The 13,824-nt window shown below is 37.8% G+C and overlaps 1 protein-coding gene across 1 annotated transcript in view; it reads right to left on the bottom strand.

Moving 5' to 3' along the window:
- The window catches only part of IL17REL (interleukin 17 receptor E like), a 43,668-nt gene that overhangs the window by 18,159 nt on the left and 11,685 nt on the right, over positions 1 to 13,824 (bottom strand). Inside the window, exons 2-4 of the mRNA XM_063394938.1 lie at positions 7,000 to 7,027; positions 1,015 to 1,164; positions 155 to 264 (exon numbers count right to left, since the gene is read on the bottom strand). Coding sequence (XP_063251008.1) covers positions 155 to 264; positions 1,015 to 1,164; positions 7,000 to 7,027 — 288 coding nt within the window. The remainder of the gene's footprint in view (positions 1 to 154; positions 265 to 1,014; positions 1,165 to 6,999; positions 7,028 to 13,824) is intronic.

Raw genomic sequence — 13,824 nt, 5'->3', positions numbered from 1 at the left:
TGTGGAGTTTCATTTGGCTGCGCTGAAGCATATGTTTCATTGTAGTTTTCCACAAAGTCAATAAGAAGAAAATAAGAGAGATACAAAAGATATTTTTTCCAAAGGCTTGTAAACATTTCAGTTAAAAATTACTCCCCCACAAAAAGGAGTTTACCTTCTTTCCATTAAGCATCTTGCTTTTTTTCCTAGTGAATCTCACATTTGTGCACTGAGATTGCTGTGTGTCCAGTGAAAAAGAACATATTTCCAGCCCACGGACATTCTCTGAAATGAGTTAGGAACAGATTGCAAAAAAAATTAATTTAAGCATCTTTAAGAAGAACAGAAATGTAAGTTAAAATACACCATATCATAAGCTTTCCTTCTTAGTGAAAGGCACATGTATTTTATCTCTACTAAAAAGGAGACATTATAAATAACTCACACATGGGAGTAGGAACAAGGATTTAATACAGATTGCTATAAATGAAACTTTGAATGCAAATTAAAAAAATAAACCTATTAACTCTGGATGAAGCAACTAGGAAATATCTAAATGGTAACATATGAAGCACATGAATGGCAAGGTGTTAGTAAAAATAGACTGTGCACAGGAAGTTCATGTATTTTCATTTATTTTAATGCAGAACTGTAACTTCAGATGAATAAACTGTTTCTCCTCCTGTAGGGGCAGTCACTCATGTCCAGATTATCAGAGCAGACAGAATTAGTGTGTGTGCCTGCATGGATGTCAGAGCAAGAAAGAAAAGGGCAGCTGTGTGCTTGGGGCACTGGCAGAGGGCAAGTTACATGTGTTATGTTGGAGGGCAGATTTGATTCTCTCAGCTCTCATTCACTGGAGAAGGGTCATGACTTCATCCCGTTTTGTAGTAAAATGCTTTCACAAAACTATTTTTCTGGTAACATTACATGAAAACAGCTCGATCCCAAATATTACAATATGGAACAAATTTTGGCTGAATGGCTGTAAACAAAAAGTGAACAGAAGGGCTCTGTAGAAAAGCTGATTCCTACCATCCAGACTCAGTGTTCCTTTAATGCTTAAATGAAGAGAGCATGGGCTTCCTTGGACACATCTCATCACTGTTGAGATCTTCATGCTTTTCAGTACCACAGAAGATAAAGATGCAGGAGCATCATGGCAGAAGCTGTTAAAAATGCCACCTGCAATTGCAAACACAAGGACAGAGAAAACACATTGCACGCAGGGTGGCTGGGGGAGAGCAAGCACTGCAGGGGAAGTTCCAGCTCTCCTGAAATCGGTAAGAAAGTCACCACTTTCTTACAAAGACCAGCAAAGCCAGTACTTTGCCTAAGACTTCCACACAGCCAGCATGGCTAGTTGGCTTCACTAGCAATGTAGGGCTTAGAGAAATGTTAACCCACAAGAGGAAGCAATCACACCTCTAACAACTAAGGTTAGCAGAACACACCTAGACTAATACTGGTTTTAATTAATTAGAGCTGCAAGACCATGGCTAAACTAATAGTTTATATAAACTTTTTTCAAAACCATTACCTCTATATTGTGAGCATTCTCATAATATTACTTTAATTTTAGGGTTTTCTGGCGGTCTCCATTGCTGTTAAAATTTCACTTTCACACAAGAGGGCACCATTGCATTCCTAGTCATGGAAGAGTATCTTACACCTACAGGCTTTCCTTCTGCTTTCCTTTTCCAGAACAACAGGAGCAGAATAAATATTACCCAGGCCTTCTTCAAGCCACAGAACACAGTAATCAGTAGGCACAGAACACAGCTACTGTGTCTTCTTCTATTTCCCTGTGTAAATTTAGTCATTCCAAAGCCTTAGGAAATGGGTTTGCAGAGCTAAAACTGTAGGCTAGTATAAAAGGAAAAAATAGTCTTAAGGCCCCAAACCTCATCAGTTAGCATATTTCATATCTTTCTACTTCTCAGTCTGCCCTACACAGAATCAGTTATTTATTTATTAATTTATATTGGTACAGTGGATTTAATCCCCAGTGCATTCCTTGGGCTTCTCTGCTTCACATCCAGTGTTTGTAGTCCTAAAAACTAGTAATTCAGGAAACTATCAGAACAACTAGCCAGGGAATTAGGTTTTGTCCCTTGGCTTTGTGGTATACAATGCAGCACAGCTCTTTTTATCTGTAATTATGGAACTACTATTTCTTTGAAATATTTCTTAGCTTTCTCTCCTCCATACATAGCATGAAAATTAAAAATCACTCAGGTAAAAAAAAAAAATTATTGACCATTGTCTATCCCCTGGTGAGAGGGTAGAAGACAAAAAATGATTCATATAATTCAGTTGTTCAAAATGCTCCAAGAAGGAGTTCAACAAGTATGGGAAAGAGTATGAAAGTATGAAACAGCAGTGCCACAATACTGTGTTTGCCATAAAATTCAGGATAGCACTCTTAATGGGATCATCAGGAACGAGTGCATCCCTCAATGTCAAACCAAGAACTGTTGTTAAGTGTAGATGCTCACTGACTCACGAGGAAGACACACCCACAGTTCTCACAGAGGAAAGGCAGACTGTGGAGAAGGAGGAAAGGCAAGGCTTATCTTACTTATCCTTCCAACCCTTCCAGTGAAGAAAGGTGCTCTAAATTCAAAGATGGAAAGTCTATTGGCCTGAACAGGACTTCCTCCTGTCTTACAAGATCCCCATTTTCCCAGTGTCCAGTTGCAGCTGAAGCCCAGTACCAAAGATCAGGTACTGATACTGCAGGATGTAAGACATAGATGTGGCACCTTTGCTTAAATCTGTTAGACCTGAAGTGCCCTCACACTGGTATCAGGAGAAAGAAGTCCTGTGTGACACATACTACATGCATACAGCCAGAAGAGACAAACACTTCACAGCCCAATGTCCACTCTGTTAACCTGGTTTTGTGTCATTGAGCATATTTGGATGCAGCAGGAAATGCTGATATGAACCAAGTGGAAAAGCATGGGAAAACAAGGACACTTTACCTCAACCAGCAGTGGTCAACTCTGAATTACCCAAAGAAATACTGGCAACTAGAGAAGACAACTTATGCAAACCAATGAAAAAGCACAGATCGCTCAAAATAGACGCATAAGGTTTCAAGAGCAGTAGGAGTACATTGACTTTTGAAGAATTTATAAACATTTCCACAGAGATGAAACAGCACTCAGAACTGCACAGCAGCTGGATATGAACACTGTATTCCATATTCCAAGAATGGGTGGTGTAATAATCCTGAAGGTATCTCAGGATGGAAAGTTATTATACAACACTCAATTAATCCACCCACAACTAACTGGGAGTTTATGTACTGCAGAACAATTTGATAACTATTACTAATAATGTGGTAAGTGGTGGTTAGTTTGAGCTCTGTCTCTTTGCTCAAAAAGACATTTTCCTGACTTCATCATGAGATGCAGTTGTGGATACCCAATGGTATCTGGAAGTAACTGCTTCTGCTTAAATTGTGGTTAATGGTGTAAATTTCTTGATCCAGGCTTATAACCTCACCCATTCCCATGTCTGCATAGAAATTATTTAAGGGAAGGACAATGACATATAGACATATATATGTAGGTAGGTAGATAGGTAGGTAGGTAGATTACATAGATAGATAGATAGATAGATAGATAGATAGATAGATAGATAGATAGATAGATAGATAGATAGATAGATAGATATGCATAGATAGATATGCATAGATAGATAGATAGATAGATAGATAGATAGATAGATAGATAGATAGATAGATAGATAGATAGATAGATAGATAGATAGATAGTTGAGAGAGGGAGAGAGAAAGAGATTCAAAGTGGACAGTTCTTTAAAAAACATTCTGTTTGGATGTATTGACCATATTATTTTACAATATTTTTGGAGGGGGAACTGTCATGACTTAGTTGAATATTCTCCTTAGCTATTACAGCCTGAAGTAAGATATCATCGGATGTCACAGGGTTGAAACTATCTCATGGGAATCCTAAGTCAACCTGGGTGCATTACTGACACAGGATCAGCAGCAGACAGATGCACAAACACTCTGCTGTCCTGTCAGCAGAGGCACTGTTCTCCTTGACCATGGTTTCTACTTTCAAACTGAGAACAAACATGTTTAAACAAACACTGATTAAAATGAAATTATGCTTCCGCTTTGGATTTTTTTCCCATTAATTTTATGATAGATTTTGAGAATTGCAAAACATGCTGCAAAACTCATTGAATAATAATTTAAATGGATCATATCATGCATGAGGATACTAGCATTGGATTACAGTAAATACACGATACAAGGACGACCTGACAGAAAATCATATTCATTGTATAAATCATCACAGTATGAGACTCATTTCTGACTAATTCTTCAGTGAACTCCTACTTTATCATCTTTTAATCCCTCCCTAAGATATTTTCTTCTGGAACACACCCCATTTTCCTTTTCATACAAGTAGTTTTATCTATACTCTAGAAGACATAAAGATACATCTTGCTACAGAAACCATCTGTTGAGTAAATCTTACCTAAATTTTGTGTTTATAAATAATAGCTGTAATTAGCCCTACATGAGAGAGGGATTGTTGGTTTAATAAAAGATTCCTTAATTATGGGCACATATAAGCCCAGGCATAAAAAAACCAAAGCTTATTATTCAGCATGTAGACATTTCCTTGTACTTGTGCCATCAGCTCAACCACAGCAGATAATTTTTTTTTAATCTGATGATACAGCGATCAACCTAGAACTGTCACAACAGCAAATCACACGTTATGTACAGCTGGATAATAGAAACCAGAGCTGAGCAATGAATAAGCAACAGAAATGAATAGATGGATAATTTGAAGCCTCAGGTAAGAAGATGAAATTGGAGAAGAGCACGAAAAAAAAAGGCAGAGAAAACCTATTAATAATAATAAGATTGGGACAACAACCAGTAGAAAATCCCAGCTGTTTTTTTATCTGATATGTCTTCCCTACAAGTATTGTAAGAATCTGAACTACTGAAGGATACTGACAGTGCTAAATCTGTGAGCATCTTTAAAGCCTACTAGAATTGCTTCACTGGCACATCGTTCCATGAGGATAAATTACAGTAGTATTTCAAACCTATTTGCACATGATTTACCACAGTATCTGCTGCATCTGTTCATTGGGATGATTCAACAAAATTCATCAACAAAGTAGATATGCTGTCCTATAATAACCACATGGTGCAATTCAGTTAATAAGTACCAAAATTCACTACTTAAAAGTACTTACAGCAATTATGAAATTGATTAAATTCTAGATTGACAGCCTCTCTTTCACAATAGATTGTAATGCACAGTAAATTAAAAGGGTTTCATGGTTGTGTGTTCAGAAAACATTTTAGACTTTCAAGGATATTGAACAGCATGGTGATATACTGTGCCAAATACATTTTCTGAAAATGTATTTTTTTTAAATCATATATACTTTGATATAAATGTATGGATATATTACATTGAATTCCAAATACTACAGTAGTTCTTGTGTAGAAGAGCGGGAGGAAGACAGAGTCAAAGCCACACTGCCAAATACTACTGAGGTGGTGCTTGCAAATTTTAGGAAATATCTTTTAGTTGCAGCTAAAAGAAATGTCTACTGCAAAGGTCCTTGACCATATAGTTAAGGTCTTTTAAGGCAATTTTACCTCAAATAACAAATAATTTAAAAAAATAATATAGAAAGGAAGTATGCAAAGGAGTTGCACAAATGAATTAGGATGAAGACAAAAAATGCTTTTTCATTACTCCTGTAAGGCTGAGTCATCTTACATGTTATTTGTGTTAAAGATAGCTGATAAGTTTTTTTCAGACAGCACTGAAAAACCTACAACCAGCTTCTTGTATATCATATTCAAAGATATGGATCTTTAGTTTACAAACCCTTCCATGTCCTTCCAGTTAAGAGTGAAACACCCAGCTTATCTGGCATGCATCATCTGCATGTCCCTGCATCAGGGGTTGGACCAGATGACTCCCAGAGGTCCCTTTTGACCTCATTCCAGCTGTGTCTGTGGTCTGAGCAACTCTGGCAGTCAACAGAGAGTGATGGCCTCTCTTGCCTCTCTCCCAGCATTTAAATCCCCTTGTCCTAAGATGGATGGAATGAATCACCACCTCATGGTACCTGTGAGTCTCCACTGTCTAGATCTGCATTTGTGTAATACCCAGCACAGATTTTAACTCATAACCAACAGAATTACAGGTGTTCTTCTCTTTGAGAACAGGCTGAAAGGCTTGATTTTCTCAGCTTGTACCGCTCAAGGATGTAAAGACATGCTTCAGCTAGCAGAGCAAGGGTCAGCACCCCTGTCTCTTCTTCCACCTACCACATTGTTTGTGCAAGTACCAGCTCAGCTGCCTAATCCCAACAAGATTCATTCACAACCCTTGAACCAGCCACTAAAGTTTCACTATGCTGACCTGCAGAAGACTAGACATTTTTTCTGGTGAGACTTTTAACTGCATCCCTTCCACACACATACTCTTTCTATCCATCTCCACACAATCCCATAAATGCCATGCATTCCAAGTAAGGACTAGTGCCAGTGGACATTCAGCTCATGCCCCACCTCATGTGCTTGAGCTCAGCATCACATCTTCTCCCTGTCTCGGGACTCACTGCCACGAGGATTCAGGAAAGAATGTGCATAGAGTGTGTGCACTGGAGGAGAGGCTGATGGAGGCTTCAGAGTTCAGGTAATTCAAGCTTCTGTATTATTTCTATAGGTAATATTAGTAATGAGTAGAAGCAATAGAAACAGGCAAAATTACTTAGCAACTCTTTCATTCACTATGGTAAGGAAAATTATAAAGCAATTGTCATTATTAACTTAATATTTATCAAAATCTACCCATTTCCAATGTTTTTTACAAAAGAACTGGTGGTAAATACCCTGTCGTGACAGTGATCAGATGTCACTAGGATAGTGGATTTAATAGCTTTAAAAAATTATCTTTAAAAACAAACACAGTAAAAATGTGAACGATGTATACTCACCAGAAGGTTTGCTTTTACAGTCAATTCCCTGCAAACAGAAGCAAAATATTTTAAGAGCTGAGGTAATAATAAAAATAAATATTGCTCAATTATTGGACACAAGTAAACATACCTTAAACAGGTAAACATATTCATAGTCCACAACAGAAATAATTTTCAAGGTTAAAAAAAAAAGATTTTCCAACACAGTGAAAAAGCACATCAGTGCTGAATATGACAGCCTGATACATATAGGGATACAAGATCAGCATTAGCCTCATTTTCATGTATTTCTGCTGAGGTGTGTAATTGTTCTAACAAGGACAAGAGTTCAATCAAATAAAGACATAATTTTATTAGGAACTGCCATTCCTACTGACTAAGAGTTTATGCATTACTTCATTAAACTCTGCAATGGATTTGTTTACACTAGGGCAAAGAAACCCAATAATTTTATAATGGAGATATCTAGAACATTACTGAAAATTATATGATTTTTAGAAGATCCCACTAGCAAGGAAGCATTATGGCAATTGCTAATGAAGTCTAGAAATAAGACTTTTTATTTCTGACATCTGGCTTAGAAGACTGAAAATTAAATTACTCAGCCACAGTACTTATTGTGTTCAAGGGAAAGTGTCTTTGTAAGAGGCAAAGTGAACCTGGCACTGAGATTTTAACAAGCTTCCAGCTTTATTTCAGACAGACTACATCCATTTTCCCAGTAAAATAAACATTTAACCACACACTAAAATTATGTAGAGTACAGAAATAACAAATCTTACTTTGATTGCTGTGCATGACATTCTAAAGAAAGGCTATGTCGTAGCCAGCAAATACTGTTTACTGCTGTGCTGGCATTCAAGTTTCTGGCATAGCCCTTATACCAGTATTCTTTTGCATACAAAATATATGTTCCCATTTTCTTCCCTTTAAAAGCAGTGTCCTATTGACAGAGATACTTTTATCACACCCACAAAAGTAGCAGGCACTGCCTTGTCTCCTCTGCTCTCAAACAGGATGGCAGCTCTCAGTCCCTTCAATACTTTTTACGATCTTGTCAACAAGCCAACAACCTTTGAGTTTTAGAGCCAGCAAAAGACTTCTGGTGGACATTTGGAAGTTCTTGAATTGAAACACAGAAGCTACAGCCTGGACAAGCAATAGCACATCATAAAATAACTATGGTTTGGTTTTCCAGGAGGCTTTCATCCACAGGGAATCCTGTACTCCTCAGAAACAAAGCTGTAGAACAAAACCATATTATTGCTGCAAGTGAGAAATGGCAGCATGTTCATCCCCCTGTGGCAGCTCCCTGGGGTACCTGAAAAGTCCTGTCCTTCATGCCAGCTTTTAATTTGAGTTAAATAAGCTCCTTCTTAAAGGAGGCCTTTAAAAAAAAACACTGTTGAACCTGTATCAGTTCTCATTTCTGTCTTTTTGGCAATTCTATTTTTTATCAATCACTTTTGGACGTAAGTTGTCATCTTGTATTATTGTCAATTTGTTACTATGACTCAAAAAAAGTGCAAGTGCAGAAAGGTGGTGTTTTAAACCACAGTTTATAATAAGACAGATGTTATCATATACTGTTATAGACTGAAGACTAGAAAAATTATTTGTGATTGTTAAGGATATTGTTTTGCCTGCTTCTACAGCATAATACATTGACACTCAAATTAGGGCCTGTTGCAAACAGACAAGGGGTAACGGTTTTAAATTGAAAGAGGTTAGATTTAGATCAGATGTAAGTAAGAAAATGTTTTACAGGTCGGATGGGGCTCTGAGCAACCTGATCCAGTTGGAGTTATTCCTGCTCACTGCAGGGGACTAAATGACCTTTAAAGTTCCCTTCCAGCCCAAACCATTTTATGATTCTATAAAGTATACCAAACTTCTTTACATAACTGTTCTAGAACCGGGATACTTCTGTTTCAGTGGTTTTATCATTTCCTCAAATCCCCATGAAAAACTGAAAACAGTAACTGATAAGACCTAATTTCTGCTGTATCATAGAAACACTTGTTATTTATTAATTATTTCTGTCCCCTTCCCTGCAAGATAAGCTTCATTGGTGGCTTGGTGACATTCCCACTGCACATTCATCAGTGAAAAGAAGACAAAGAAGAACAGATTTCTGAACGAGTCAGTGCGACACTTAGCTAATAGAAGCGGAGCCTGCCAGCTCATATAAAATTACCAGACTTTTAACTGCTCTTTCAAAGTCCTATTTTTGAATCATTTCTTATTAAATCCTGCAGAAGTGTCCTGCAAGAAAACTTGAATTGAGTCACTTCGCTTGAGGTTCTCTATGGCCTTGGAAGAGGAATAGCCAAATATACAAAATGACTGCGAAAAATCAAGTGAGCGAGTTAGGGAGCTCACTTTTTTGTTGAGAAAACCTAACTGCTGGGTCAACTAACTTCTCAGTCATTACTTACTGGAAGAAATTAATCTCTCATGAGGCTGATCATTCATCAAATTACTTCCATATTTTTAACTTCCTATTTTGCAGCCAGACTGTTGAAAATACTTTGGTTAGGTGGCTTGACAAAGTTCCCAATTGCCAGTCAAAATTTCTTAGAACAGCATCTTTAACTTCTCTAACCATTCTTTCTGGTTACAACCTTAGTGCAAAAAATACATTAAAAAAATCAAGATAACACTGAATTAAAGAAAAAAGAAAACCTCACAAAAATCAGAGGATTCAGCCATTTATTTAAAGAAGGTCATCCCCCTGTTATGACACATGAAAACTGAATGTAAAATAATTAAATTACATATATTGCAGAGGGAAAACCAAAACACCCACTTCTATCATCTGAACTCTTACATTTCTTTTCTTGTCTTTTCCACAGGAAAGAAAGAAACATCCTTCTGTGACTTTTGTTCTAGTAGGGAAATGTTTTGTCATTCTTGGGCTCTTGGTTGTGTTCTGGGTGAAGAGTTGTTGGGAACATTTACATAAATTATCAAATATTTGCACAAACACTTGCCAGTTACAGCAACACTTGCTCACAGCTCAATTTCTTATTTTTTAAGTGTTTCTTTCTATTGTACAGTACCAAGTGGGTGGGAGTGGTATTTTCTCTTACAAATGTTTTGCAAAACAGTCCAAAGAGACCATTTGGTCTGAAAGAATAACTGAAATGAATTAACCAAGTTCCCCTCCCACTTTCTATGTCCTTTTTTTTTTCAGGAATTTTCAGTGATGAGTGCAATAGAAAAACATAAAACACTAAAACCCAAATGGAAATTTTCTTCCCCTTTCACAAATGCCGAGGGCATCTTTTATGCAAAAATAAGATCCTGAACATGATACTACATTTTACTCCTATACAGAGACAGCCTTTGATTCATATCTCCTTTGGCAAAGAGCCTAAGCAAAATATACTTACACAATGCACAAACAGTTAGGGATTTTCCTATTTCTCTGGGGTTTTCCCCATTTGTGGTATTACTCAACTGTAGCTAGAGGTTATCTGAACAGACACCACCAGCATGCAGCATTCTGAATAGAAGATGTTGTGCCAACTTTTTAGCTAGCACAGCAACTCCTCCTCAATCTAAGACAATTGTAATATCCCATTGTTCTAACAACTGTAGAGAAGAGGGTGAGATCAGCAGAGGAAGACTTGGATTAGGGGCACAAAGAGTGTTTTCATGAATTAAAATTGCCAAGAAAAAGAAACAAAGATCAAATCTGCTTCCCATTTCCTTTCATATCTTCAGGCACTAAATCAAGTGCAGAATTGTGGAAATTCTTCCCTGGATATTCTGTCAGTGCTGAAAAGATTCTGAGGCAAATTTAGGTTCACAATCTAGCTGTTAGTTCTGTTGCACCTCGTTCATATAAGAGTTGGTGGCAGCTCCTCCACAACTCTGCAAGAATACTAAAAAGCCTGAAAGTGCCTTAAAATATATTCTTTAGTTGGGTCTAGGTTGTCAGACATTTAACATTCATTCATTAAGATACCTACATTAGTCAGTGAATGTAGAATGAAGAATTTTCCCCCTTTTGAGTAATGCTCACTGGCAAAGCTATTAGCTACATTTCTATTTTAAGTTCAGTTGTCAGAGAAGGCAGAGAGAAAGGAACATGACCATGTTCTGATTTTTCCCTCTATTCCAACAGTTTCTGTTCTTTAACCACCATTAAAAGCAAGCATGGAATTCCATGTACTTTTACAACACAGGGAAAGGGTGGGTTTGCAATAACTGGTGTTCAAATTGTAGCCAAAAGGCCAATAAAGGTGATTAACCTGAATATGTTCTTTTTTTGATTTGCAATTGAGAGGAGATGCTCTGAAAAAGTCCATCTTATTCTGCACACAAATAGAAACGATGTTCCAGATCACTGGGTATAGTGATAACCACAGGTGCCATATAATCTAATCCCTTTCAAAAACTGGTGAAGCATCATTTTAAAATCAGTCAGGCTTTGTGCATTGCTGTGAGAGCCAAGGCTGTTCCACAAGACCTGTTGTCTACCAGCACCAAACCTTTTAATTTCTTACATGAAAACAATAAGGGTTAGCTTCCACTGACTTCTGATTTTGCTCATTATCTTTTCACTTAAATAGATGCTTTCCAACCTGGAATTTACTTTTCATTTATTGGCAAGCAGTAATACACCATTTCTCAGGGGTTTTTTTTGTGAGACTGTAAAAGCCAAGCTCTTTTACTCCTCTCTGATAAACCAGATGTTTCTTCTTACCATCGCCTCTCTCAGCAGCTTCTTCTACTTTAATGTATGTGTCCAAATGGAGTGACCAGAACCATCCATAGCTGTGAAAATGTTGGGGTTCATTTTGTGCCTTGTAAAGTTATATTAATCTTTGTCTCACTTGGGAACACCACAACCTGGCCATATGCTTCACCACAGAGGGGAAGTAACTTACCCCTGTCTCTGTAAACAATCCAACAGCAGCTTTCCTTTCTTCAGCTGATCACCCATTCAGTTCACAGAGAGGAGCCCACAGGGCTCCAGTCCACTGGAGTCCTCAATGATTTCTCATGGTCTCTAGTAGAACACCTGGCATGCCAGTGTGATCTCAGTCACCCCCATGAGGAAAAGTTCTTTGAGCAGTGGACAGCCACAGTCAAATTTATATGCATCTCCACCATTTAAGAACTTTGGATGGAAACAGAGAGGATTCAGAGCTCTCTCTGTATCAAAAGCTCCACAGACCATCAACAAATCACTGTAATTCCTTCCACAGAGACATTCAGCCCCAGAAACTATCTAGGGATTACTTCATGGAGGGAAACAACTGAGTATGTTTTAGCTTTTTCCAGAGATATTTTCATAGGTAAAAGCTATAATGCCTTTGCAATTTACACATCATTGATGCTGGTGGGGACTGGAACCTCACAGAACTTTTCTCATTATGTTCTTAGAAAGCTCACTGCTGTATTTATCTCACCAAGTGTAAAGGAAACAGAATTCTTTGCAGTAAAAAATACACAGTGATAATATAATGATTCCTATCCCACTGAAGGAAGATTTAACTATATCATGGTCAAGTAGTTAAACAAAAACCTTGTTATCAGAAGTGGATGAAAAGGAAAAACTCAAAAACACACTTGGCAAGAGAATAAAACTGTGGTTATATTTACCAAGAACCAGAGAAATTACAATTAATAATATACTTAATGTGAAAATTTAGAACTGTTAAAAATTCATAGTTAATACTGCTGATACAGTGTCCTCAAAAGACCTTTTCTCTAAAGGAGTATCTGTATTTGTTTTGACATCACATGTAATTATTCTCACTGCCAAGGTAAAACTATTTTACTAATGACAGTTTTCAATTTTTGGCAAACCACGAAGTTGTTCTTCAGCTTTTACTGACAATGTGGTGATCTGATGCATGTGAGCAGCATACAGTAGAATTAGCTAAGCAGTAATAGATGGAAACATTTGGACTATTTTCCACGCAGAAAAGAAATAGGCATCCAAACTTAAGTCAAAGTATTATTTTGGACTACTTTAAGCTACAAAAACACCTGGATGCTGCTGGATTGTTTTAAAGAATGTTAAAAACAAAATATCCAAGTCATGTCTACACATTATCCAGCTCCAGGATATCCAGCTCTTTTTTCTGTGTGTTCCAAGTGGAATAAAAAACATCCCATCACATTATTGCAGTGCTGAATCTGAAAGAATAATTGCTACTGAGAAGTGGGAGATCAAGGCCAGGCTCAGTGCAGTGCTAATGAGGTCATGCACTTTTTGGATGACAGTTGGCTTCAGTCCAGCAGAGCAAGGGAACATCTGGCTGTGTTAACTCTGTTGATGTGCTCTGAGCTCCTCAGTGAAAGGGCCGTGAGCAAACAGGGAAGGTGTGACCGTGTTCACTGAAGATTGTCAGACACTCTCCAGTAACACTTCACAGGGATCTCAAACAGTCTCTACTGTTACCAATTGTCATTGCACCACCTTCTATTTCACATGTAAAGGCAAAGGCACAGACCCTGTGTCCCACAACCCTCTCCTTGTCACAAGGCCAACCCCTCCATCTCAGCTTAGCAGTATTCAGGAGTGCAGGAGCACATGGCCTTCAGCCCCCTTACATTTTCATCCTTCTCTTTACCTGCTACTAGTCAGGAACAACAGATATTTCTGTTCTCCAGGCAGTGTGCATTTCCTCCTGCACTGTACTGATGCAGAGGAATCCTGTTCCTATATTTTAAGTGCACTGTTCCATGTGTTATCAGTACTGCATGTGGCATATAACATCTTCTGACCCTTGCAGTGGCTATGTGGCTGAATCCCTTTCACAGAGCAGGACTACTGGAGAAGAGTTAGAAGCACAGTAGTTTCTCAGAACCCTTGGCAGTGAC

This window comes from Prinia subflava, chromosome 4 (assembly GCF_021018805.1).
Source record: "Prinia subflava isolate CZ2003 ecotype Zambia chromosome 4, Cam_Psub_1.2, whole genome shotgun sequence".
In the NCBI taxonomy this organism is placed as follows: Eukaryota; Metazoa; Chordata; class Aves; order Passeriformes; family Cisticolidae; genus Prinia; species Prinia subflava.
The sequence above is the reverse complement of the archived record's forward strand: the minus strand, read 5'-3'. Positions and strand labels throughout refer to the sequence as shown.